Raw genomic sequence first — 25098 nt, forward strand, 5'->3', positions numbered from 1 at the left:
ATCTGGACACAAGGAGATTAATTAAGAGGATCATGTCTTTTAGCAGTACATGTCTTATTTAGAGACATACATTCCTCTTAGCAATAATGTGTGTGTGTGTGTGTGTGTGTGTGTCTTGTGTGGAGTTCTTCCAGCTAACAAGTTTGAATAGAATTCGGTCAAAATGAGAGGGGTAATATTACACTTAACCCAGACCAAATATTACATGCAACATTGTAAATATATTAGGCATTTGATTTAAATCAATATAAATCAGCAAAAAACAGCAAATATATGGAAGTTAAAACAAAATTACATTCTTATGGAATGGTTAGAAGGAGAGATTCTGGACCACACCAACATAAGTTACACAGAAAACAGACTTCATTACTCAACTGGCCTAACCCATAACTGAGAAAAACAATGTTCTTTAGCACAAACCTGGCCAACATAATCATGCTTCCATTTTCAGTGTTTATCTCAGTTTCACCTCTTCTATTTGTTGTTTTTTCCCCTACATTTGGTAATGCTTGTTAAAATATCCAGTAGTGTATAAGAAAGTAGCTATCTGGATCCTTAAGGTGTTTCTCACTTGAGTGCTAATTTTTTTTTTTTTTGGTCACCTAGTAACTGTTCAGCTGTGTTTAACTTGTTTTATTGTGTTATATAATGTTTGTTTGTTTTGTGGGGTTATTCCACTACAGCATAAGTTCACCTGGTCACATCTGGAGAGAGTCTAGACCACGTCTACAGAGCAATTCACACAGAAAACACACCCATAACTCAGAATGACAAACAACATTGTTTTAGTACAAACCAACCAAACAGAAGAAACATCCTTAAGTTTTCAATATTTGTCTCAATTTGACCTCTACCATTGTTTTTGTTTGTTTGTTTGTTCATTTGTTTGTTTGTTTGTTAGTTTGTTTTTACTGTTTTCCAGCATCCTGCATAATGTTAGTCAAAATATCCAGAAATGTACAGGAAAGTGTCCACTCAGACCCGTAAGGTGTTCCATTTGTGTTAACAATATTTGACCTTGAACCATGTATTACAGTTTTGTGAATTCTTATCTTACCTGAGTTTGTCAAATCTTGTTTCCTTCTGGAATATGCAGACAAGTCAAATGAACAGAGCAGTCAAGCTCACTAGAAAGTCAGATCTCAAAAGCGCAGGGATGGTGTTTCTTGTCCCAAATATTTCTTCCCAAACTTTTATTTTCACTTCAGTGCTGTGATGTCACTGTCCCACCCACTGTCAGTCAACAGTCAACAGCTAAAACTGTAAGCACTCAAAATGTAAAAGAGTACTAAATGGTATTTCTGAGAGAGAGAGAGAGAGATGTATACGTGTCTCAGAGAAGGTTTAGCTGATCTCCTCAGTGTGATATAATGAAGTAGACATTATAGACAGAAGGATCCCACAGACTTTATCCATTTAATTCAGCGACTTAGCATAACACAAAACAAAATAAACATTAAGCTGTCAGAGAATTTACAGGAAAAATGTTAGTCACAGCTTAGCTCAGTCCTTATAAATGAAGGAACTGACCTGATATGAATAACTGTGAAAAGAAAAAAATCTGTTTGTAGAGACAACAGTTTTATATTTGTGTTCTAGACACTCTTTCTTACAGACAGAGAAAACAGTCTCAGATAGTTTTATCTTCTTTATCTTATAATGTTGTAAAACCTGTACAACCTGACTTTAAACACAAGCACACTGACACTCACGGTTAACAAAATCCTAAACCTCATTCAGCTACTTGTATAAAAACATTTCATTTTTGTCACTTTTGACAGGGTCCAGGGTTCTTCAGCTGAGTTAAGATTCTGCCTGTTTGCTGTTGTGTTCAGTGTGGACCAATCTGATTGATCACTTCATTTGAAGAATGAGCTTAACTGAACCAAATAGATGAGTGTTGGTTTATACTGTCTTGATTGCTTGCCTTTCTTTGTGGACTTGGATGTCAATATCTTTATTTTCCCAAGGAGGAGTGTATGAGTGATGAGTAAATAGTGGACTGTTTTTACAAATCTATAGCAAATCCTGAGTTTCCCTATATACCCCCTTCCTCAGAGAGGTCTCTTATAAGTTTAAACAATGCAGCAGATAGATAGATAGATAGATAGATAGATAGATAGATAGATAGATAGATAGATAGATAGATAGATAGATAGATAGATAGATGTTATGACATTTTTCACAATCTTTACTGAAAAAAATAGAAAGTGTTTTAGAATTGAGAGAAAATTTGATCGAAAAATATAACTGCTAATACATGTTATATTATTTCAGTGTTATTCCCCTGTTATGAGAAAAATTACAAACAACGTATGAAATGGTTGTCTCCTCTCATACTTTCCAAACAACTGAGTAAAATCATTTGGTGCAGACTTTTCAATAGATTAATGAGTTCCACTACAGCATAAGTAGAAACTTTTGATAAATCAACCTCAGTGTCAACATCATTAAGTACATTTATAGCTGAAAGTAGTGGATATGACCATTACTGGATAAAACAGGATTTTATTTAATTATTCACAGTCATGTACAGTGACCCTACCAGTCATTGTACCAATAACTCTAATACAATTCATCTAATATCTAACATTTGATACAGTCTGTGGTGCAGATAGGCAAAGCAGATGTCACCATGGTAACACTGTCAGTGATCAGTGCTGTTCTCTCTTTCCAGGCTGTTTTCATTACTTTCTGTAGAAAGTCCTATACGGCCAAGATGAGAGAGCGTGCTGCCATTCAGGCTCCCTGTGTTCTGCAGTTTCAGTCAGGTCAGCGTTTCATCATGCACTGAAGATGAAACCAGAGGCCTTACGCCTTAACATACAGGTATGGTACAATAACTGACTTGTAATAGTTCTATGTTCTATTTGAAGGTTCCAGGTGGCATTGTCATTGTAGCTTTCTAGAATCTATATGTAAATCCAACCACCAAATTACCCAATACATCAGTTCACAAAAAACCTGACAGTCTAATAAACAGAAAAGGTAATAAAATTAGTAGTGAACCACTTTTTAACCAAAATTATAAACATAGAATTACGTGAATTTATTGAAAGGTGTCTGATTTGAATGTTAATAATTAAGAGTGAGGTAAAGGAAAAAATCCCAGTAAAAGTTTATGCACAAATTACAACTGTAACAGTCTGTAGTTCGATGGTCACTTCTATTCTCACGTTATGTGGGACTTCTAGGTCTTTTAATTCCACAGGGGGAGGATATGAAAAGGAAAAATATACAGTGCAAGTGACATTATTCAAATGATGTTCTTCTGGTTTCTGTGACATCACTACGAAAAAAAGACTAAAAACACGGCAGAACTTCTGTTTATTCTGACTGGAAGGCGAGATAATCAGTGGAGCAGAGGTTTCACCTCCATTATTTGTGCAGGGACAGAAGTATGAGTTTCTCAGTGAAGGAGTATCTGGCCTCCACATCATAATAAGGAGACCACACTCTCCTCCAGAGTCCATAGTATCTAAAACATGTACAGAGATTGTTTAGTAAAATGTCACTATTTCCTCGGGTACAAATTCCAAGGTGGTGTGGTCAGACTATCTGTTCTACCCGTTTTCCACTTTTGCACCAACAAAACTCTGATGTTATCAGAAGGTTTGAGCCGAACTATATATTTATGTTAACTGCACTCAGTTTCCACCTTGTGGACCAAAAGAGTATTAAGTATGAAGTTTATTCAGCTTGAGCGACAGACGTGATAATGAGCAGAGCTTTCTTTTTTCCCTCCATCATTAAAAGAGGGACCGAAGTATGGATAGAGTTTCTCAGTGAAAGACTGACCAGTGAAAGAGTAGATATGAGACCTGGCCTCCACATCATAAAAGGAGACCACACCCTTCTCACAATCCACAAACACCCCCACCTTCTGGGGTTTGTGTTTCAGAGAGAGGAGGACAGCAGGGCCAGTAAGAGCTTTATACTCATTCCCATTCCTCAACCACACAGTCCAGTATCCATTCTCAGGGGTCAGTCTAATTTTTCCTTTTCTGTTAATGGACTCTCTGGCCATTCCTAAATCCCACTCAGTCTTCCCACTGACCTGCACCTCATAGTAAAATCTCCCTGAAGAGAACCCCTCCTTTCCCAGGACACAGGGACATTTACTGAATCTCTCTGGGTTGTCAGGGAGTTTCTGTCGTTTGTCTCCATGTGTCACTTTTTTTCCGTCATCAGAGAGGACAAGGTTGGGTTGAGCAGTGTCAGGATCCAGAGTCACATTCACTAAGATATAGAGATTAGAAAATAAATGGTGTTTCATTTACGTGGATCACTGACAAATTGTAGGTGCGAAATTATACATACATCAGTTCCAATGAAATCAATGTTCATCATATAAATGAATGAGCATACTGAATGTGCGTTGGTACAAGAAAACAGCACATTTCACAAACCTGCAAACTGTTGAATGTTCTTTAGTTCTGCCAAAAGAAAATACATGTTATTCTTTTTATGTGAACTGAATACATCCCTCAGTACTCACATGTGTATCAGTGTAACAGTGATTACATTTAACACATTCAATGTAATGCGCAAAATACTTTGAGACAGTGCGTTCACTCTGTATCATTTCTTTGTGTCATCTATCGTCGTGACCATTTTCTGGTGCTGTAATGGAATTACAGGATATGGCTCAACCCTGAAGTCATACTGATCCTTACAGACTCACCTATCTCTGTTATCTTCTCCACTGCCTTATTGAATGATTCCTCCAGCTGAGTCAGAGATCTCCTCAGAGTGTCCACACTCACAGCAGTCTTAATACTGATGTCAGTCCAGTCCTTGGTGTGTGGAGGGCTGCACACAGATGGGTGAATCTACAGTACAGCAGGAGAGAGGAGAAATCCCTCAGCATGGGGAGTCTTGTCCTGTCATGTGCTGCATTGTCATTGAGCAGAGAGAGAGGGACACTCACCTGTAGGAGGTGGAGGAGGTCCTCAGTGTGTGAGAGCTGCTCCAGCTCACTGTCTCTCCTCTTTAATTCAGTGATCTCCTGCTCCAGTTCTTTAATGACTCCTTCAGCCTCCTTCTCTGCTGTTTTCTGTTTCTCCTCCATCAACTCAATCAGCTCAGTCTGGACTCTCTCAATGGATCTCATTAGGGCAGTGAAGATCTCTATACTGTCTGCTCTCTCTTTCTCTGTGTTTTTCTACTGGGAGAAAAGTAAAAAAAATTTTAATACCGGTGATATTTTACTTCACTAAACAATTCTGACACTGAACATACTTTGTGTTTCACTCACTTTATTGATCTCTACTGAGTATCTGATCTCTTCAATCTTCTTCAGTCTGTCCTGGATCATCTGCTGGACTTCAGTCCGCATCTTCCCCATCTGTGTCTTTGAACAGAATTCCAGGAAAAAACACACTGTGGTGTCAAACTCATGCAGAAGTTGTGAGAGCAGAACACCATATGCGTAATAAGATCTTCCTTGCTTGGTTTCCCTGGACAGGCTAAAAAACAAAGATTCTCTTTAACCTCACTCTGCCTTTCTAGCAGTGGAGTCCAGGCCACTGAAACTGAGGAGGTCAACCTCCACCATTATCTGATATCAAAGGTAGATTCTACAGCTAATCAATGACATATACCTGGAGTTTTGTAAAAAAAAAAACAAAAAAAAACTATAATCCATAATCCATAATCCAAGCCAATACACCAAGTCAATAATATGGTTTATCCCCCATTCTGATTCCTACTCAGCTCTTTAGATTATAGCTAAAGTTCATAAATATGTGTACAATTTCAGGTTAGTTTGATTTGCAAGTCAGTATTCCTCTAAATAATCTGACAAAAATTTTTCTCACCCTTTTCTCTCCACTCTCCTCCTCTATGGGAACAGTGTTGTGAGTTCTGTGCTCTCCCTCAGTACAGAACTGACACACACATGTCTGATCATCTCTACAGAACAGCTCCAGGGGTCTCTCATGTTTCTTACAGATATAATCCTCCAGGTTCTCCACAGGGTCAATCAGTTTGTGTTTCTTCAAGCCTGGGACTCTCTGATGAGGCTCTAGGTGAGTCTCACAGTAAGAGGTCAGACACATCAGACAGGACTTTAGAGCAAAAAGTTTCTCCTCGGTGCAGATATCACATGAAACGTCTCTGGTTTTAACAGCAGGTATCTGTGGGGTACTGCTGGCCTTCACCTGAAATGACTTCTTAAACTGAGCAGTTACATCAGCAAGGACTGTATTAACAGAGAGCTCTGGTCTCTTTTCAAAACTCCTCTTACACATTGGACACCTACAGGAGTCACTGTTGTCCCAGAATCCTTTGATACAGGTCATACAGAAGTTGTGTCCACATGGAGTAGAGACTGGATCAGTGAACACATCCAGACAGATAGAACACTGGAACTGCTCCTCAGACTGGATACTGCTGGAGGAAGCCATATCTGGACACAAGGAGATTAAATAAGAGGATCATGACTTTTAGCAGTACATCTCTTATTTAGAGATATACAGTCCTCTTAGCAATAATGTGTGTGTGTGTGTCTTGTGTGGAGTTCTTCCAGCTAACAAGTTTGAATAAAATTCAGTCAAAATGAGAGGGGTAATATTACACTTAACCCAGACCAAATATTACATGCAACATTGTGAATATATTGGGCATTTGATTTAAATCAATATGAATCAGCAAAAAACAGCAAATATATGGAAGTTAAAACAACATTCCATTCTTATGGAATGGTTAGAAGGAGAGTTTCTGGACCACACCAACATAAGTTACACAGAAAACAGACTTCATTACTCAACTGGCAAAACCCATAACTGAGAAAAACAATGTTCTTTAGCACAAATTTGGCCAACATTCAGTTTCACCTCTTCTATTTGTTGTTTTTTCCCCTACATTTGGTAATGCTTTTTAAAATATCCAGTAGTGTATAAGAAAGTAGCTACCTGCATCCTTAAGGTGTTTCCTTTGTGTTAACAGTGTTTCTCACTTGAGTGCTAATTTTTTATTTTTTTATTTTTTATTTTTTTGGTCACCTAGTAACTGTTCAGCTGTGTTTAACTTGTTTGATTGTGTTATTTAATGTGTGTTTGTTTTGTGGGGTTATTCCACTACAGTATATGTTCACCTGGTCACATCTGGAGAGAGTCTAGACTGTGTCTACAGAGCAATTCACACAGAAAACACACCCATAACTCAGAATGACAAACAGCATTGTTTTAGTACAAACCAACCAAACAGAAGAAACATCCTTAAGTTTTAATTATTTGTCTCAATTTGACCTCTACCATTGTTTTTGTTTGTTTGTTTGTTCATTTGTTTGTTTGTTTGTTAGTTTGTTTTTACTATTTTCCAGCATCCTGCATAATGTTAGTCAAAATATCCAGAAATGTACAGGAAAGTGTCCACTCAGACCCGTAAGGTGTTCCATTTGTGTTAACAATATTTGACCTTGAACCATGTATTACAGTTTTGTGAATTCTTATCTTACCTGAGTTTGTCAAATCTTGTGTTTCCTTCTGGAATATGCAGACAAGTCAAATGAACAGAGCAGTCAAGCTCTCTAGAAAGTCAGATCTCAAAAGCGCAGAGATGGTGTTTCTTGTCCCAAATATTTCTTCCCAAACTTTTATTTTCACTTCAATGCCGTGATGTCACTGTCCCACCCACTGTCAGTCAACAGTCAACAGCTAAAACTGTAAGAACTTAAAATGTAAAAGAGTACTAAATGATATTTCTTAGAAAGAGAGAGAGAGATGTATAAGTGTCTCAGAGAAGGTTTAGCTGATCTCCTCAGTGTGATATAATGAAGTAGACATTATAGACAGAAGGATCCCACAGACTTTATCCATTTAATTCAGCGACTTAGTATAAACAAAACAAAATAAACATTAAGCTGTCAGGGAATTTATAGGAAAAATGTTACTCACAGTTTAGCTCAGTCCTTATAAATGAAGGAACTGACCTGATATGAATAACTGTGAAAAGAACAAATCTGCTTGTAAAGCCACTAGTTTTATATTTGTGTTCTCAACATCCTCTCGTACAGACACAGAAAAACATTCTGGCAAAAGTTTTATCTTTTTTATCTCACAATGTTGTGAAACCTGTGCAACCTGACTTTAAACACAGGCACACTGACACTCACAGTTAACAAACTACATGTGTGAAAACATTTCATTCATTCAGAAATTATTCATCCTAAAACCCGAGGAAAAAACTCATGAGAAGAGTGTTCTGATTCTGCATGTTTGTTGTTGTGTTCATTGTGCACCAATCTGATTGGTCATTTTGTTAGAAGAAGGAACTTAACTGAATCAAAAGGCTGAATGTTGGTTTACTCTGTCTTTTTTTTTTTTTTTTTGCTTGCCTTTCTGTTAGTGCGCTTGGATGTTGTTACCTTCATTTCCTCAAGGGGGAGTGTGAGAGTGATGAATAAGTAGCGAGTGGACTGTTGTTTTTGCAAATCTCTAGCAAATAATGAGTCTCTCCCCCAATGTACCCTTCTCCCCAGAGAGGTCTCTTACAAGTTTATACAATGCAGAAGACAGACAGACAGGAAAATAGAGAAACAGTTTGACAGACAGACAGACAGACAAACAGACAGAAAAATAGACAACAGACCGACAGGCAGAAAAAGGACAGACAGAAAGACAGACAGAAAGGCAGATGTAATGACATTATTCATAATCTTTATTGAAACTTTAGAAAGTGTTTTACAATTGAGAAAAAAATATAACTGCAAAATCATGTTATATTATTTCAGTGTTATTCCTACACCATGAGCAAATTTACAAACAATGTCTGAAATGGTTTTTTTCTCCTCTCATTTCTTTCTGAAGAACTGAGTAAAATCATTTGGGGCAAAATTTCAAAATGATTGATTACATTCTATTACATTATATTATGTTTTATTAGAGAGAAGAAGTAGAAACCCTCAAAAAATCAACCTCAGTGTCAACATAACTAAGTACATTCATAGCTGATATGAAGTAGTGGATATGAACATGACTGGATAAAATAGGATTGTATCTAATTATTCTCAGCCATGTACAATGACCCTACCAGTCATTGTATTAATCACTCTAATACAAATACTTATCTAATATCTGACATTTGATACAGTCTGTGGTGTATAGAAACAGAACAGAGGTCACTGTGGTAACACTGTCAGTGGTCAGTGCTGTTCTCTCTCTCCTGGCTGTTCTCATTCCTTTCCATAGAAAGTCCTATACAGCCAGACTGGGAGGGTGTGCTGCCATTCAGGGCCCCTGTGTGCTAAAGTTGCAGTCAGGTCAATGTTTCATCAGGCACTAAAAATGAAACCAGAGGCCTGAGGCCTTAGCGTAAAGGTGAGGTACAGCAATGGACATGGAATGTATCTATATTCTGTCTGAAGTTCACAGATGTCATTGTCATTGTAGCTTTCTAGAACCTAAATGTAAATCCAATCACCAGGTGACTCCACACATCAATCCATAATGTTACAGAAAAAAACAAAAAAAAGCAATTCAAGCTAATAAAATAGTAGTGTGCCATTTTTAACCAATTTTTTTAACCAAACATCATTTGAATTTACTGAAAAGTGTCTGCTTCTAATGTTGCCAAAGAGAAGTCTATAAGAAATGTGAAAGGGGAAAATATACAGTGCAAGTGATGTTGTTCAAATGATGCTCCTCTGTGTTTTGTGATCTCACTATAAAACTACAATTTAAAAAATTATGCAGAAACTCATTTATTGTGAATGACAGGAGTTATGATCAGGGGAGCAGAGTTTTTACCTCCATTATTTCTACAGGGATTGAAGTATGGATAGAGTTTCTCAGTGAAAGACTGACCAGTGAAAGAGTAGATATGAGACATGGCCTCCACATCATAAAAGGAGACCACACCCTTCTCACAATCCACAAACACCCCCACCTTCTGGGGTTTGTGTTTCAGAGAGAGGAGGACCTCAGGATCATCAAGAGCCTTATATTCATTCCCATTCCTCAGGAACAGAGTCCAAATTCCATTTATAGGGGTCAGAGCACTATTCCCCTTCCTTTCAATGGACTCTCTGGCCACTCCTAAATACCAATCAGTCTTCTCACTGACCTGCACCTCATAGTAAAATCTCCCTGAGGAGAACCCCTCCTTTCCTAGGGCACTATACCAATGAGTAATCCTCTTTGGGTTGTCAGGGACATCCTGTGGTTTGTCTCTAAATTTCACCTGTTTCCCATCATCAGACAGGATAAGGTTTGCTTGTGCTGTTTCAGGATCCAGTGTCATATCCACTGTGAAGACATCAATAAGCGCAAATGTGTATTTTACATGCAAAGATCAAAGATGAGATATTTTTGAGTAGCCCCATGCAGACTTCAGACGGTAGCAGCAATATGCGCAGCATTACAGCAGTATGAACTATGTTGTAAAAGTAAGGACCAAAAGCAGAGAACAAATGAAGATTAGATGCACAGACCCAGTACCTGCATATCGCTGAATCATCCTCAGTTCTGAAAAGATAAGATTCATATGGTTATTAAATTTGTTTTTGTTAACTCTGCACCTCCATCCGTAAACACCTGTCTGTCAATATCACTGTGAAAATATGTTAATCATGCTCTGAGACAACACTGTGACCTCTTTGTGTGTGAACTTACTGTATCGTACTTTTCAGGAATAACTCTATAATGGTAATTATAATTCATAGAACATATTATCAGATATCAATGAAAGGACATGGAATATTGAAAAAGATAACCATTTAAAAGCAGTCTTTGTACTTCCTTGTGCATATTTTACCATAGAAATATTTACATCTGAAGTTTTCTGTAGCTGTATTTTAAAAACTCATAAAAAATAATTTGATCATAATGATCATCACAAACTCACGTGTCTTCTCCATTGTCTTATTGAATGATTCCTCCAGCTGAGTCAGAGATCTCCTCAGAGTGTCCACACTCACAGCAGTCTTAATACTGATGTCAGTCCAGTTCTTGGTGTGTGGAGGGCTGCACACAGATGGGTAAATCTACAGTACAGCAGGAGAGAGGAGAAATCCCTCAGCATGGGGAGTCTTGTCCTGTCATGTGCTGCATTGTCATTGAGCAGAGAGAGGGACACTCACCTGTAGGAGGTGGAGGAGGTCCTCAGTGTGTGAGAGCTGCTCCAGCTCAATGTCTCTCCTCTTTAGATCACTGATTTCCTGCTCCAGTTCTTTAATGACTCTTTCAGCCTCCTTCTCTGCTGCTTTCTGTTTCTCCTCCATCAACTCAAGTAAGTCAGCTTGGACTCTCTCAATGGATCTCATAAGAGCAGTGAAGATCTCTATGCTGTCTGCTTTCTCTTTCCCTGTGTTTTTCTAATGAGAGAAAATAAATAATGTTGTCAATGTAACTCAATACTGGTGATATTTTGCCTTGTGAAATAATTCTGATGCCGAACACATGGTTCGCTCACTTTACAGATCTCTACTGAGTGTCTGATCTCTTCAATCTTTTTCAGTCTGTCCTGGATCATCTGCTGGACTTCTGTCCGCATCTTCCCCATCTGTGTCTGTGAAAGGAACAGAAAAAAACACACAGACTGTGGTGTCAAATTAGTGTTGGAAATTGTGAGAGCAGAACATTGTGGAACACTGAGGAGGTCTACCCCCACTATTTTCTGATATCAAAAGCAGATTGTATACCCTAATCCAAGACACATACCTGGAATATTGGTCTCCTAACCAATAAATAAAATACACAATCTAAACAAAATTGAAACACTGAGCCAATAACGTAGTTTATCCCACATCAGCTCTTTAGGTCACAGCTAAAAATCAGTATGGCTGTGACAAAAAAAATATACCTGAAAATATAAATATGTATATAGTTTCAGGGCTTTTTTGATTCAAAGTCAGTGTTCCTCTAAACCAACTGATAAAAGTTTTTCTCACCTTCCTCTCTCCACTCTCCTCCTCTATGAGAACAGTGTTGTGAGTTCTGTGCTCTCCCTCAGTACAGAACTGACACACACATGTCTGATCATCTCTACAGAACAGCTCCAGGGGTCTCTCATGTTTCTTACAGATATAATCCTCCACATTCTCCACAGGATCAATCAGTTTGTGTCTCTTCCAGGCTGAGACTCTCTGATGAGGCTCCAGGTGAGTCTCACAGTAAGAGGTCAGACACATTAGACAGGACTTCAGAGCAACAAGTTTCTCCTCTGTGCAGATGTCACATGAAACGTCTCTGGTTTTGACAGTAGGTATCTGTGGGGTACTACTGGTCTTCACCTCAACTGAGTTTTTGAACTGCGCACTTAGATCAGCAAGGACTGTATTAACATAGAGATCTGGTCTCGTCTCAAACTTCCTCTTACACATTGGACACCTACAGGAGTCACTGCTGTCCCAGAATCCTTTGATACAGGTCATACAGAAGTTGTGTCCACATGGGGTAGAGACTGGATCAGTGAACACATCCAGACAGATAGAACACTGGAACTGCTCCTCAGACAGGAGACTGCTGGAGGAAGCCATATCTGGACACAGACAATGTAAATTTGTATATATATTCTTCGTTTAAATTATGTACATTTTCACTGTTACACTGAGACTGGATCTGTGTACAGTAGCACTGCAATAAAGTGGATGCATTAGAAAGTCCAAAGTGCATGTCAGCTTCTTATCTGTGTTCATCTCAAAGTTTTTCCTTTTACCAATCTGTTTAACAATAAGTTTTACAGCACAACCTGTATATAAGACAAGTGTTAGGAAAACACTTTATGTTTCTCTCTCTTTCTCTCTCTCTCGCTCTCTCTCTCTCTCGCTCTTTTTCCATTTGATCCACATATACGCATATCTACACACTGCTCACCTTTGTGTTAGTGATGACTGCTCTGTGTCTCTGTAGTGTTAAAAATTGTGTAGTGGAGATATGTAGCTGTCTTTTCGGTCAGTCTTGGTGATCAACACTTCAGCTCTTCAGTTAAGTTTCGTTTTTTAAAAATAATGTCATGCAGCTCCACCCCTGAGAACAACTCTACAATCACTACCCCCTCTTAAAGCGACAGTGGCTGTTTAAACACATAAACACACACACACACACACACACACACACACACACACACACAAACACCATCCCTGTAACATCTGTTTTCACTGCTTTGTTCTTAACCATTGTAGAACACACCTGGCTAGTTCAATGAAATAATGCATTGAACACATTGCATATTGTTTCCAGTATTTAATTACTTTGTATTAATTACAGTATTCATACATACAATGTTGGACTGCTGAAATATGACTGGTAAAAATAAAATGATACTGAATTCTTTGGTTCCATTCAGAATCGTCCTTCTGTGACTGTCCAGTTATTGTTTCTTTTGTCAGACTGTGTGACTGTTTGGTGAGGAGGGCAAGCACACTGTTTTACAGACACAGTTAACTCATCCAGAATAGAGAAGTTATGTCGAGTGTTACAAACACATCCAAAAGAAAAAATTTTGAATATCTGCCTGGTTTTCCACTTTGCCTTTTTCTGGCCCTTTATTGTTGCAGTTTCCTCATCTGTGTTTTGACCATTGCCTGTTTGTCAACCTCATCATGCATTTCTATAGTACTCCCTTTACCAGAGTTTAGACTTGTGCTTGTTCACCATGAAACTGTATTTAAAGAATATGTCTCAGTACATGCACCCGGTCTCCAGCCTTTTCATGACATTGATTTTCTTCCCTTAGTAAGATTCCCCTCCTGCCACCAACAGACACCACCCTCAGTCATTCACTCCTCTTATTTTTGTAATAAGTAAAATTTTTGTCTATTTAACATTATACTGCTGGTGCTTAAAAGAGATCAAAAAACTATTTGTAATCTTATTATATTCACTCTGAATAAAATTGTGAATTCTCTTTTGCCTTCTGCAGCAGCCCTCAGTGTCCTTTTCTATTCAAAGTGTGATATCTATTAAAGAAAACTGCATTGCTTGAACTTGAAAGTCATGACTAGGCTCTGTTGTACAAACTACCTGTGTGGGCACGTTTTTGAAAAACCTGATTTAAAAACATCACAGACACCAGGTGGTGCAACAACGAGAAAATGAATTTAAAAAAAATGTAAAATTCTTTTAATATTTTTGCCTATTTTCCATGAATATTTCATATGAATATTCAATATGTTTTGTGTTACATATCCTCCGTTTTGCGTGTAAAATGTAGTTCTCATGAGGACACCCTCATACATGCTTTCTGGAAATGTGAAAAAGTTCAGAAAGTTTGGCTTGATGTTCAGAAGTGGATGACTAACATTTGTAAAATTGAGATTAATTTAATACCCATGCAATGCATTTTGCAGTGGATAGATCAATTGAGGTGCCCTATTGAGTGGCGGGTTTTGTATTCCTCCCTGGTGTTTAAGAAACTTATCTTAAAGCTTTGGAAAGATGTACAGACCCCATCCATGCAGGCATGGAAGGAAATGATGAACTATTATTTAACCATAGAAGACAATGTCTGAGGACAGAAATCAAAGGGAACAATTCAGTAGAATATGGCGGGGACCAGGTGGGGGGAACACAGGAGGGAGAACCATGTGTACGTGTATATGTGTGAATGGTGAGTGTGTCTTTGTCAAATTCTGCTCCTTCCTGTTCCTTGTTTCTTGTTTTTCCCCTCCTCTAGTGGTCAATTTTGGTTCTTTTTATGTATACTTGGTTTCTGGTTCAGTCCAGTGTTTGATTTACTTCTGTTTCTTCCTGGTTTTTGGTTTAATCCGTTTGAGTTAATGATTGACCACATCTGTCTTGAGTTAGTTTTTTGAGCTTTGTTTAGTTTTGTATAAAGTCTCTTTGGTTTTCCCTGTTTCTTTGTGTGATGCTTTGTGCAGCGCTCACCTTGTGTGGTGTGTTGTGGTGTGGTGTGTTGTGGTGTGGTGCTCACCTTGTTTTATGGTGGTTTTCCTGCTCACCAGATTCCATGGACTGGTGTTTGTAAGTCTTTGCAATTTAGTTATTATGCTTGATTGAAATAAAGAACTTTCTGACCTGCACTTGCATCCAGCCTCTGTTACAAACTGACAAAGTCTTATATGTCTTATATGTGATAGTGTGTCGAATTATGTTAAAGCCACGGTGTGTGGAGATGAAACATGGGTAGGTACGGTTTTGTTAATGCACAGATGTGTTGGTCTGGTGAACTACTTGTTTAAGTATGTCTTTTGTTGTTATTATAACCAAAACCCAATAAACATAATTATATAAAAAAAATGATATTTAATATGTTTTTCTGTAGTTAGATTAAAACAGCATTTGCCATGCCTCCAGTTGTTATGTACAGTGGCCCCACCTCATGAAAAAGCATCCTCACTATAACACTGATCAGTAATTATAATAATAATAATAATAATAATAATAATAATAATAAGTTTATTTAGAGCCCAATATCACTATTTATAGTCTCAAAGGGCTTTACATGTCTATAACAAAGTCAAATCAAAATTATATTATACATAAGTTTGAGAAAATAGATAAGTCTTTAGTCTCATTCTAAAGGTATTGAGAGAGTTTGCCTCTCTAACTTCCGTAGGTAAACCATTCCAGAGGAAGGGAGAGCAGTAGGAAAAGGCTCAGTTGCCAGCGGACTTCTTTTTAACTCTTAGAATGACTAATAGTCCAGCATCTTGAGAGCGCAGGGTGCAAGGTGGGTTATAGGGTGTAATTAAGTCAGACAAGTAGGAAGGAGCAAGCGCATGTAAAATTTTATATGTTAATAAGAGGACCTTAAAATCTGCCCTTGCATGAATTGGGAGCCAATGAAAGGAAGCCAGGACAGGGCTAATATGATCAAACTTCTTCGTTCGGGTCAGAATTCTAGCAGCAGCATTCTGGACCAGCTGAAGACTACTGGTACTAGAGGCAGGCCGGCCAGAGCAAAGAACATTGTAGTAATCGAGGCGAGATGTGACGAATGCATGAACAATGGTTTTTGCATCAGCCATACTTAGAAAGGGCCTAATTTTAGCAATGTTTCAGAGGTGATAAAAGGCAGCTTTGGTTGTGTTCTTGATATGAGTGACGAGCGAGAGACTAGAGTCAAAAATCACACCAAGGTTCTTCGCTGAAGAGTTTTGAGAGATGATGCAGTTGTCAAAATTTAGAGTTAGATCACTAAAAAGATGCTTATGCGTAGGGGGACCAATGACCAGCATTTCAGTCTTGCCTGCATTAAGCATCAGGAAATTTGAAGTCATCCAACCCTTAATAGCACAGAGACATGCTTCAAGGTTAGTCAATTCAGAGTGGTCATTGTGCTGGATAGGTAAGAAAATCTGGTTATCGTCAGCATAACGATGGAAGTTAGTGTTGTAACTACGAATAATGTCACCCAAAGGGAGCATGTAAGGGCCAAGGACTGATCCCTGAGGAACACCATAGTTAAGCTTACGGTATTCAGAGGTCACATTATTATAGTGGACACACTGCTTTCTCTCAGAGAGATAAGATTTAAACCAAGAGAGCACCAGGCACATAATGCCAATTTAGTTTTCCAGGTGCTTTAATAATATAGTGTGATCAACCGTGTCAAATGCCGCACTCAGATCAAGCAGAATAAGAATAGAAGTAGCACCAGCATCCACGGCTAATAAAAGATCATTGGTTACTCTAGTAAGCGTGTTTTCAGTACAGTGAAAACACCTGAAGCCTGACTGAAATATTTCAAACAGACTGTTAGAGGACATATGGGCTATCAATTTTTCAAGTATTTTTGAAAGAAACGGGAGATTAGAGATCGGCCTATAATTATTTAAGGCTTCAGGGTCAAGGCTCAGTTTTTTAAGGCCTGATCACGGCTGTTTTAAAAGAGGAAGGTACAACATCAGATTTAATTAAATCTGACATATTTAAAGTGTTTAAGATTGTTGGTCCGAGAACCGAGAAAAGCTCTATGTAAAGTTTAGCAGGTAGGGGATCAAGGAGGCAAGAAGCTGGTCTAGAGAGATAGGGTTGAACTGAATTAAAGGGTGCACATCCTGACTAATCTTAGGTGCAGTAACGGAGAGCATGCAGGCAGTCTGATTTGATAAATTAATTTGAGTATTACGATGAATTAAGTTTATTTTTTGCAAGAAAAATTCAACAAAATCGTTTGCGGCAAAAGGGCTATATTGAGGGGAGTGATTCTGGGTAAGTTTAGATACTGTATCAAAAAGGATCCTGGGGTTATTTTTGTTAACATTAAGTATTTTCGAGTAATACGCAGATTTGGCTGTGTAGAAAGCGCATTTGTTATTTATTATCTGGCATTTTATATAGTCTTTGGTGTAGATAAGTACAGAGGTCAAAGTCATAACAGTGTCAGTGGTCAGTGCTGCTGTCCCTCCCCTGGCTGTGCACATTTATTCCTGTAGGAAGTTCTACATAGTCAGGATGAGAGGGTGTGCTGCCATTCAGGCTCCCTGTGTGCTGCAGTTTCAGCCAGGTCACTGGGTCATCAGGTAGTAAGGATGAAACCTAAGATGAAGTGTAAGGGTATGGAACGGTAATGGACATGTAATGCATGTATATTCTTTTTGATTATAGCTTTCTAGAATGTATATGTAAATCCAACCACCAAATTATTCAATATATCAATAGATGTATAAAAGCATGAAACAAACAAAATGGAATATCATGATAAAAAAAATATTAGTAGACATTTTTAACCATACACTTTGTGATTTGACTGACATATTTTCTCTTTGTACAACGTTCTGTGAATTTACAGGAGGATATCTGTTACTGAGGAGTTTGTGAGATAATGGAGAAAATTCAGGTGATGAACGTGTATGTAGAGTTTACAGCGATTCGGTCACTTTTGCTAAATTGTATTTACTATAATGTATTTTTATTGTATAGGATTTCTGTGTTCTTTAATACCACAGAAGGAGAATAAGAAAGGGAAAAACACACAGTACAGGTGATATTACTTAAATCCTCTGGGTTTCGTCTTAACATTTAGAAATATTGGACTTCATTTATTGCGACTGACAGGAGAGATGATCAGCGGAGCTGAGTTTTTACCTCCATCATTACTACAGGGATTAAAGTATGGATAGAGTTTCTCAGTGAAAGTCTGACCAGTGAAAGAGTAGATATGAGACATGGCCTCCACATCATAAAAAGAGACCACACCCTCCTCATAATCCACAAACACCCCCACCTTCTGGGGTTTGTGTTTCAGAGAGAGGAGGACAGAGGGACCATCTTGAGCCTTAAACTCATTCCCATTTCTCAGCCACACAGTCCAGTATCCATTATCAGGGCACTCTGCACAGTCCGTCTTCCTCTCACTGGACTCTCTGGTCACTCCTAAAACCCACTTTGTTTTCCCACTGACCTGCACCTCATAGTAAAATCTCCCTGAAGAGAACCCCTTTTCTCCCAGGACACCGAGATAGTCACTAAACCTCTCTGGGTTGTCAGGCAGATCCTGTTCTTCATCTCCACATGTCACTTGTTTTCCATCATCAGACAGGATGAGATATGAATGAGCTGTATCAGGATCCAGAGTCACATCCACTGTGATAGATCAGTAAACACAAAAGTGGATGAGTAACTGAGTGAAGTTGAGAACAAGTATAACAGAGAACAAAAGAAGATAAGATGCACAGACCCACTACCTGCATACTGCTGAGCCCTCTTCAGTTCTGAGAAGACAAGATGCATATGGTTAATAAGACTCCACATCTCCATCAGTAAATATACACCTGTCATTATCACTGTGAACATATGTTAGTTATGCTCTCAAATGACTCAAAACAAAGGTCACACAGTCTTAATGTCACTCTGTGTTCTCATCATGTATGAAGTTACTGTATTTAACTTCCTGTATTTAACTGTATTTAATCAGGAGTCTTAATGATCATGAAAGACTTACTTATTTCTGGGATCTTCTCTATTTCCCTATTGAATGATTCCTCCAGCTGAGTCAGAGATCTCCACAGAGCATCCATATTCACAGCAGTCTTAATACTGATGTCAGTCCAGTCCTTGGTGTGGGGAGGGCTGCACACAGATGGGTAAATCTACAGTACAGCAGGAGAGAGGAGAAATCCCTCAGCATGGGGAGTCTTGTCTGGTCATGTTATGCATTGTCATTGAGCAGAGAGAGGGACACTCACCTGTAGGAGGTGGAGGAGGTCCTCAGTTTGTGAGAGCTGCTCCAGCTCACTGTTTTTCCACTGTAGATCACTGATTTCCTGCTCCAGTTCTTTAATGACTCCTTCAGCCTCCTTCTCTGCTGTTTTCTGTTTCTCCTCCATCACTTCAAGCAGCTCAGTCTGGACTCTCTCAATGGATCTCATGAGAGGAAAGAAAATCTCAACACTGTAGACTTCATCTTCTTCTGTTTTTTTCTAGTGAGAAAAGCATAAACCGTTGATATTTCATCTGACTGAACACTTTCTAGTTCTCTGTGTTTTTCTTATATGCGACAAATAAAAAGGTTTTCTCAAAATAACTAAACACCTATCATACTTCACCACACTGAACACTTTCAATGCTGAACACAGTGCATTTACTGTCATTGAACTCTTTGAGTCAAGTCAATTTGTTTCACTCACTTTACAGATCTCTACTGAGTGTCTGATCTCTTCAGTCTTCTTCAGTCTGTCCTGGATCATCTGCTGGACTTCAATCCGTATCTTCCCCATCTGTGTCTGTGAACAGAAAAGGCACAGACTGTCTTTGTTTGTTTTCCGCGGACATGCTAAAAAGCAAAGATTCTCTTTAACCCTCATGCTGACTTCTACTCAGATCTTTAGGCTGTGGCTAAATTTTGGTAAGGCTGTGACTCAGCGTAAATACGTCTAAAATTTTAGGTCAGTTTCAGTTTCAAGTCAGTACTCCTCTTCACTAACTGATAAAAGTCACTCTCACCCTTTTCTCTCCACTCTCCTCCTCTATGGGGACAGTGTTGTGAGTTCTGTGCTCTCCCTCAGTACAGAACTGACACACACATGTCTGATCATCTCTACAGAACAGCTCCAGGGGTCTCTCATGTTTCTTACAGATATAATCCTCCACATTCTCCACAGGATCAATCAGTTTGTGTCTCTTCAAGCCTGGGACTCTCTGATGAGGCTCCAGGTGAGTCTCACAGTAAGAGGTCAGACACACCAGACAGGACTTCAGAGCCTTCAGTTTGTCACTAGTACAGATGTCACATGAAATGTCTCTGGTTTTAACAGCAGGTGTCTGTGGGGTACTGCTGACCTTCACCTCAATCGACTTCCTGAACTGAGCGGTTAAATCAGCAAGCACTATATTAACAAAGAGATCTGGTCTCTTCTCAAACTTCCTCTTACATGTGGGACACAGACAGGAGGTACTGGTGTCCCAGAATCCTTTGATACAGGTCATGCAGAAGCTGTGACCACATGGGGTAGAGACTGGATCAGTGAACACATCCAGACAGATAGAACACTGGAACTGCTCCTCAGACAGGAGACTGCTGGAGGAAGCCATATCTGGACACACAGAAAGGAAGAACATACAATTTTTCCCATGAGTTATGCCGAGACTGGCTCTTTTCACAAGATCACTGTAATTATAAATGGTTTGATGAAAAGTCCACAGCATCTGAGCTGTAAGGTAGAATGTAATGTTTGTTTATGTGTTAATATACCTGTATCACATGCTACGAAACTGTTTAAGATCAGGGGCTTACTGCATAACCCACTGTATATCAACGCTTTCTGTTTCACTCCCTTTTTACTCTCTCTCTCTCTCTCTTTTTCTCTCTCTCTCCAATTCATGCACATACGTACACATTCAAACACATTGCTCACCTTTGTATTAGTGATGACTGCTCTGTCTCTCTGAAGTGTTAAAAGTTGTGCAGTGGAGATATGTAACTGTCTTTTCAGTCAGTCCTAGTGATCAACGTTTCAGCTCTTCAGTTAACTTTCGTTTTATCCAAATACTATCATGCAGCTCCACCCCTGAGAACAGCTCTACAATCCCTACATCCTTTTAAAGGGACAGTGGCTATTTAAACACACACACAAACACCATCCCCGTTACATCAGTTTTCACCGCTTTGCTCTTCACCATTGTACAATACACCTGGCTAGTTCACTGAAATAATGCATTGAACACATTTGCATATTGTTTCCAGTATTTACTTACTTTGTATGCCAGTACTCATACATACAATATTAGACTGCTGAAATAGGACTGCTGAAAATAAGACGATACTGAGTTTTTGGTTCCACTCAGAATCATCTCTCTGTGACTGACCGGTTACTGTTTCTTTTGTCAGAGTGTGTGACTGTGTGGTGATGAGGGCAATCAAACACAGTTTTACAGACACAGTTAACTCAACCAGAATAGAGAAATTATGCCCATATGTTGATTAAGTGTTACAAATATATCAAATAAAAACTTCTGAATATCTGCCTGATTTTCCACTTTGCTTTTGTCTAGCTCTCTGTTGTTGTTGTTTAATCTTCCATGTTTTGACCGTTGCCTGTTTATCAAACTCATCATGGATTTCTGTAGTACTCTCTTTACAAGAGTTTAGACTTGTGCTTGTTCACCATGAAACTGTATTTAAAGAATAAGTCTCAGCACATGCAATCGGTCTCCAGCCTTTTCATGACATTGGTTTCCCTCCCTTAGTAAGATTCCCTTCCTGCCACCATCAGACACCTCCCTCAGTCATTCTATCCATATCCATGTCTTTTGGGTGTGAATATTCTTTTTCACTCCTCTTGTTTTTGTGATAAGTTCAAGTTTTGTCTATTTAACATTATACTGCTGGTACTGAAAAGAGATTCAGAAACTATTTGTAATCTTATTATATTCACTCTGAATAAAATTAAGAATTCTCTTTTGCCTTCTGCAGCAGCTTTCAGTGTGCTTTTCTATTCAAAGTGTGATATCTATTAAAGAAAACTTCATTGCTCGAACTTGAAAGTCATGACTAGGCTCCGTTGTCCAAACTACCTGTGTGGGCACATTTTTGACAACTGCGTGTCACACAAATCTATCCTGCAATGTAATTCCCTTGGGTGAGGTGATTTGAGGTGAGTTTATTCAGCCCATGTTGGCCCTGTCACATCTACATACAGGACACATGAAGGGTCATTTCATGAGGTGAATATCATAATGATAATGGAATAAGAAGTTTCATGGAACACACTTGATCACTTAATACACTTTTGCTTCTGTAGTCAAAATGGCTCTTTACTCTACTCATTAGGTCAAAGAGTGTATCTGTCCACAAACTGTCATCATCCACAGTCATGATCTGTGACTGACTAGATTTAATACATGTAATTAAACCAGGAATGTCTGTCTGCTCCACAGTGGATATGATATTCCTGCAGTTATGGTACTACACATATTAGTTTTATAAATTGGAATAAAAATATCAAATAGTCATAGGCTGACAAAAAAGTTGTTGAAAAAAATATATAATTACATTGTTTCAAGCAGAAGTGGAGCATTATGTCAGTATAGTGAGCTGCATGTAAACAAGTGATGAACACACACTTTAATGTCTGAATCTTTGAAAGTACTTTTATTTCACCTATGCAATAGAGGATTTACATAGTCTCAAGGAAAAATGATTCAATCTTTGTTTTTTTTAATTAAATTGCAGTATATGCACGTCACAGATCATTTCATCAACAAAGCTGAACAATACAGATTTAAAAAAAAAATATATCTGAATATGACAAGTCATGATACATCATCACTGTTCTCTAACTTTCCACATGATACACTGCACTGTAATAGGCCTCCATGAGCCATACATTGTGTGCTGTAGGACAGACAGATTTACTAAACATTGCATGTGCTAATTTTGGTTAATCATGACTCTGCTATTGTCTGTGTTAGATCCAGTTGAAAAAACACACTGTACATCAGTACAGCAGTACATGATTAATCATGGCAGTTTTCACATTTATTCTTCTGTTCTTTATGATACAACTGAAATTCGTGTTCTAAATTTCTCAAATAACATACATTCTTATAAATTCCAATGAATTCAGATTTTACATATCTTATATTTCTGTCTTGCTTTGTTTAAAGAAGCTCAGGAACCAATACCACGGAACGGAGGTGCAGAAATTCATTCATAAAAATAATAAAAAAATTAAAAAAGACATCTGGTTTCCACACATGGTGTCAGTACATCTGCCATGATTGGGGAATCTGGCCGCCATGCTGGCCAGCCTGTGTATTGTCGAGCTGTGCTTTTGTTTGTTTTGGTTTTGCCATGTGCTTCTGTTTGTCCCTGTGTACTCCTGTCCCCGCCCCCCACCTGATCCCTATTATTACCTGGTTTGTCTCCTCCAATAGTCTGTCTCTGCCATTAATTGTTCTGAAGTCCTGTGTTTTGTACCTGTTCTTTGTCAGATTGTGACCTTTTGTTCTCTCTGCCAGTCTGTGTGTTTTGCCTCCCGTGATCTGTTATTTTTGATCGTGTTTACCTGGACCTGTTTTTGCTTTACGTTTTGGATTTGGTTGCCCTGTGGATCTCTGGCTCTGACCTTGCTTGTATCCTGTTTTGACTATTCTTTTGCCTTACGATTTGGATTTGTTTGCCCTCTGGATTTCTGGATTTGACCTTGGACTGGACACTGTTTTTGAGATTGGATTCTGATTTTTGTTTTGAATAAATCTTATTTTATTTATTCAGTGGGTCTGCGATTGGGTCTTGGTCTGTGAAATCCTCACACATGGTTACATCCCCATAAACCAACCCGTGATGCTATATGAATGTTTTGGCCAGTATCTGTTTATTCTTACAATTTACAATTTGGCATTTAGCTGATGCTTTTAACCAAAGTGACTTACAACAAGTGCATCGATCAGATTACATTATCCCATAATTACATTACCCCATTACATTACCCCATAATTACATTACCCCATTACATTACCTCATAAGAGCCTTATACTCATTCCCATTCTTCAGACTCACAGTCCAGAATCCACTCTTAGGGGTCAGTGTAATATTTCCCTTTCTGCTAATGGTCTCTCTGACCATTCCTAACAACCAGTCAGTTTTCCCATTGACCTGCACCTCAAAGTAAAATCTCCCTGAGGAGAACCCTTCCTTTCCCAGGACACTAAACCGGTTGGTAATCCTCTCAGAGTTGTCAGGGAGATCCTGTGGTTTGTCACCATGTGTCACTTGTTTCCCATCATCAGACAGGATGAGTTCAGGATGAGCTGTATCAGGATCCAGAGTCACATCCACTGTGAGAGATCCGTAAAAGCAAAAATGTTTTTGCTATGTAGAGGCCAAAGATGAGATATTTCTGAGCAGTCCAGTGTAGACTTTACATGGTAACAGGTGTATGTACAACAGCAATATGAGTGATTGTGTGAAGACCAGTAATGGAGAACAAATGAAGATAAGATACACAGACCCAGTACCTGCATATTGCTGAACCATCCTCAGTTCTGAAAAGACAAGATGTGTATGGTTAATGAGTCTGTTTTTGTCAGCTCTACATCCCCATCAGTGAACACCTGTCTGTCATTATAACTGAGCATATGTAAAATCATGGCCTGAGATGACTCGAAGAAAAGTCACACATGGTCTTAGTGTCTGCATATAAACATTTTCATCAGTAAAGTATAGTAACTGTCACACATTCACCAATTTCTGTTCTCTCGAGGTCATACTGATCATTACAGTCTCACCTATCTCTGTTATCTTTTCTGCTGTTTTATTGAATGATTCCTCCAGCGGAGTCAGACATCTCATCCACTGTCTGGTGTGTCTGACCTCTTACTGTGAGACTCACCTGGAGCCTCATCAGAGAGTCCCAGGCTTGAAGTGTTTACTGTTTTTATTCAAACATTTATTTGCTGGAATGGACTGAGGCTGCACAATGTCAGTCATCACTTTCTATAATTGTTTTCACAGTTCTTGACCCTCAGAGTCTTGTGTATTTCAGTAATGAGTTATATTAAACAGCATACAAAAAACATTAGTGGTGCAACAAATGGAACGACTGTAAATGGAAATGAAGTTCCATCATGGTGACAGCGCTGGCTGACATGGTAATATGCCAAACTGATCCAAACTTACACATCACTCTGATCTCCCATCACAACATGGTCTGGTATATGGTCACCTTCAGCCCTAATCCTGGTGTGGGGG

At 38.7% G+C, this 25098-nt stretch overlaps 2 protein-coding genes and 1 pseudogene across 2 annotated transcripts; all 3 read right to left on the reverse strand.

The window, feature by feature from the left end:
* Positions 1 to 3690: 3690 nt before the first annotated feature.
* LOC115816537 (nuclear factor 7, ovary-like) lies at positions 3691 to 6407 on the reverse strand (annotated as a pseudogene).
* A 3292-nt stretch (positions 6408 to 9699) lies between these two features.
* LOC115816536 (E3 ubiquitin-protein ligase TRIM39-like) lies at positions 9700 to 12822 on the reverse strand. Its single transcript, XM_030779500.1, has 8 exons — positions 12816 to 12822; positions 12239 to 12480; positions 11891 to 12208; positions 11413 to 11508; positions 11081 to 11314; positions 10846 to 10984; positions 10440 to 10466; positions 9700 to 10247 (listed from the first exon to the last, which is right to left on the reverse strand). The coding sequence occupies exons 2-8, from the start codon at positions 12476 to 12478 to the stop codon at positions 9700 to 9702; spliced, it is 1602 nt and encodes a 533-aa protein (XP_030635360.1). The 5' UTR covers positions 12479 to 12480; positions 12816 to 12822.
* Positions 12823 to 17943: 5121 nt separating this feature from the next.
* Positions 17944 to 20438, reverse strand: LOC115816570 (E3 ubiquitin-protein ligase TRIM39-like). The gene is made up of 6 exons (XM_030779546.1): positions 19851 to 20438; positions 19535 to 19630; positions 19094 to 19261; positions 18850 to 18997; positions 18593 to 18619; positions 17944 to 18491 (listed from the first exon to the last, which is right to left on the reverse strand). The coding sequence occupies exons 1-6, from the start codon at positions 20436 to 20438 to the stop codon at positions 17944 to 17946; spliced, it is 1575 nt and encodes a 524-aa protein (XP_030635406.1).
* Between the last annotated feature and the right edge of the window lie 4660 nt (positions 20439 to 25098).

This window comes from Chanos chanos, chromosome 7 (genome assembly GCF_902362185.1).
Source record: "Chanos chanos chromosome 7, fChaCha1.1, whole genome shotgun sequence".
Lineage (NCBI taxonomy): Eukaryota > Metazoa > Chordata > Actinopteri > Gonorynchiformes > Chanidae > Chanos > Chanos chanos.

Excerpts from the sequence above, each read along its gene's own strand:
- LOC115816536 (XM_030779500.1), bottom strand. The coding sequence starts at position 12,478 with ATGGCTTCCTCCAGCAGTCTCCTGTCTGAGGAGCAGTTCCAGTGTTCT. Across the intron at positions 11,509-11,890 it reads AGGAGAGTGGAGAGAGGAAG|ACACAGATGGGGAAGATGCG; the intron begins GTGAGAAAAACT and ends TTCCTTTCACAG. Across the intron at positions 10,467-10,845 it reads TAAGACAATGGAGAAGACAC|AACTGAGGATGATTCAGCGA; the intron begins GTGAGTTTGTGA and ends TTATCTTTTCAG.
- LOC115816570 (XM_030779546.1), bottom strand. The coding sequence starts at position 20,438 with ATGGCTTCCTCCAGCAGTCTCCTGTCTGAGGAGCAGTTCCAGTGTTCT. Across the intron at positions 18,620-18,849 it reads AGAGAAGATCCCAGAAATAA|AACTGAAGAGGGCTCAGCAG; the intron begins GTAAGTCTTTCA and ends TTGTCTTCTCAG. Across the intron at positions 18,492-18,592 it reads GAGGGCTCAGCAGTATGCAG|TGGATGTGACTCTGGATCCT; the intron begins GTAGTGGGTCTG and ends GATCTATCACAG.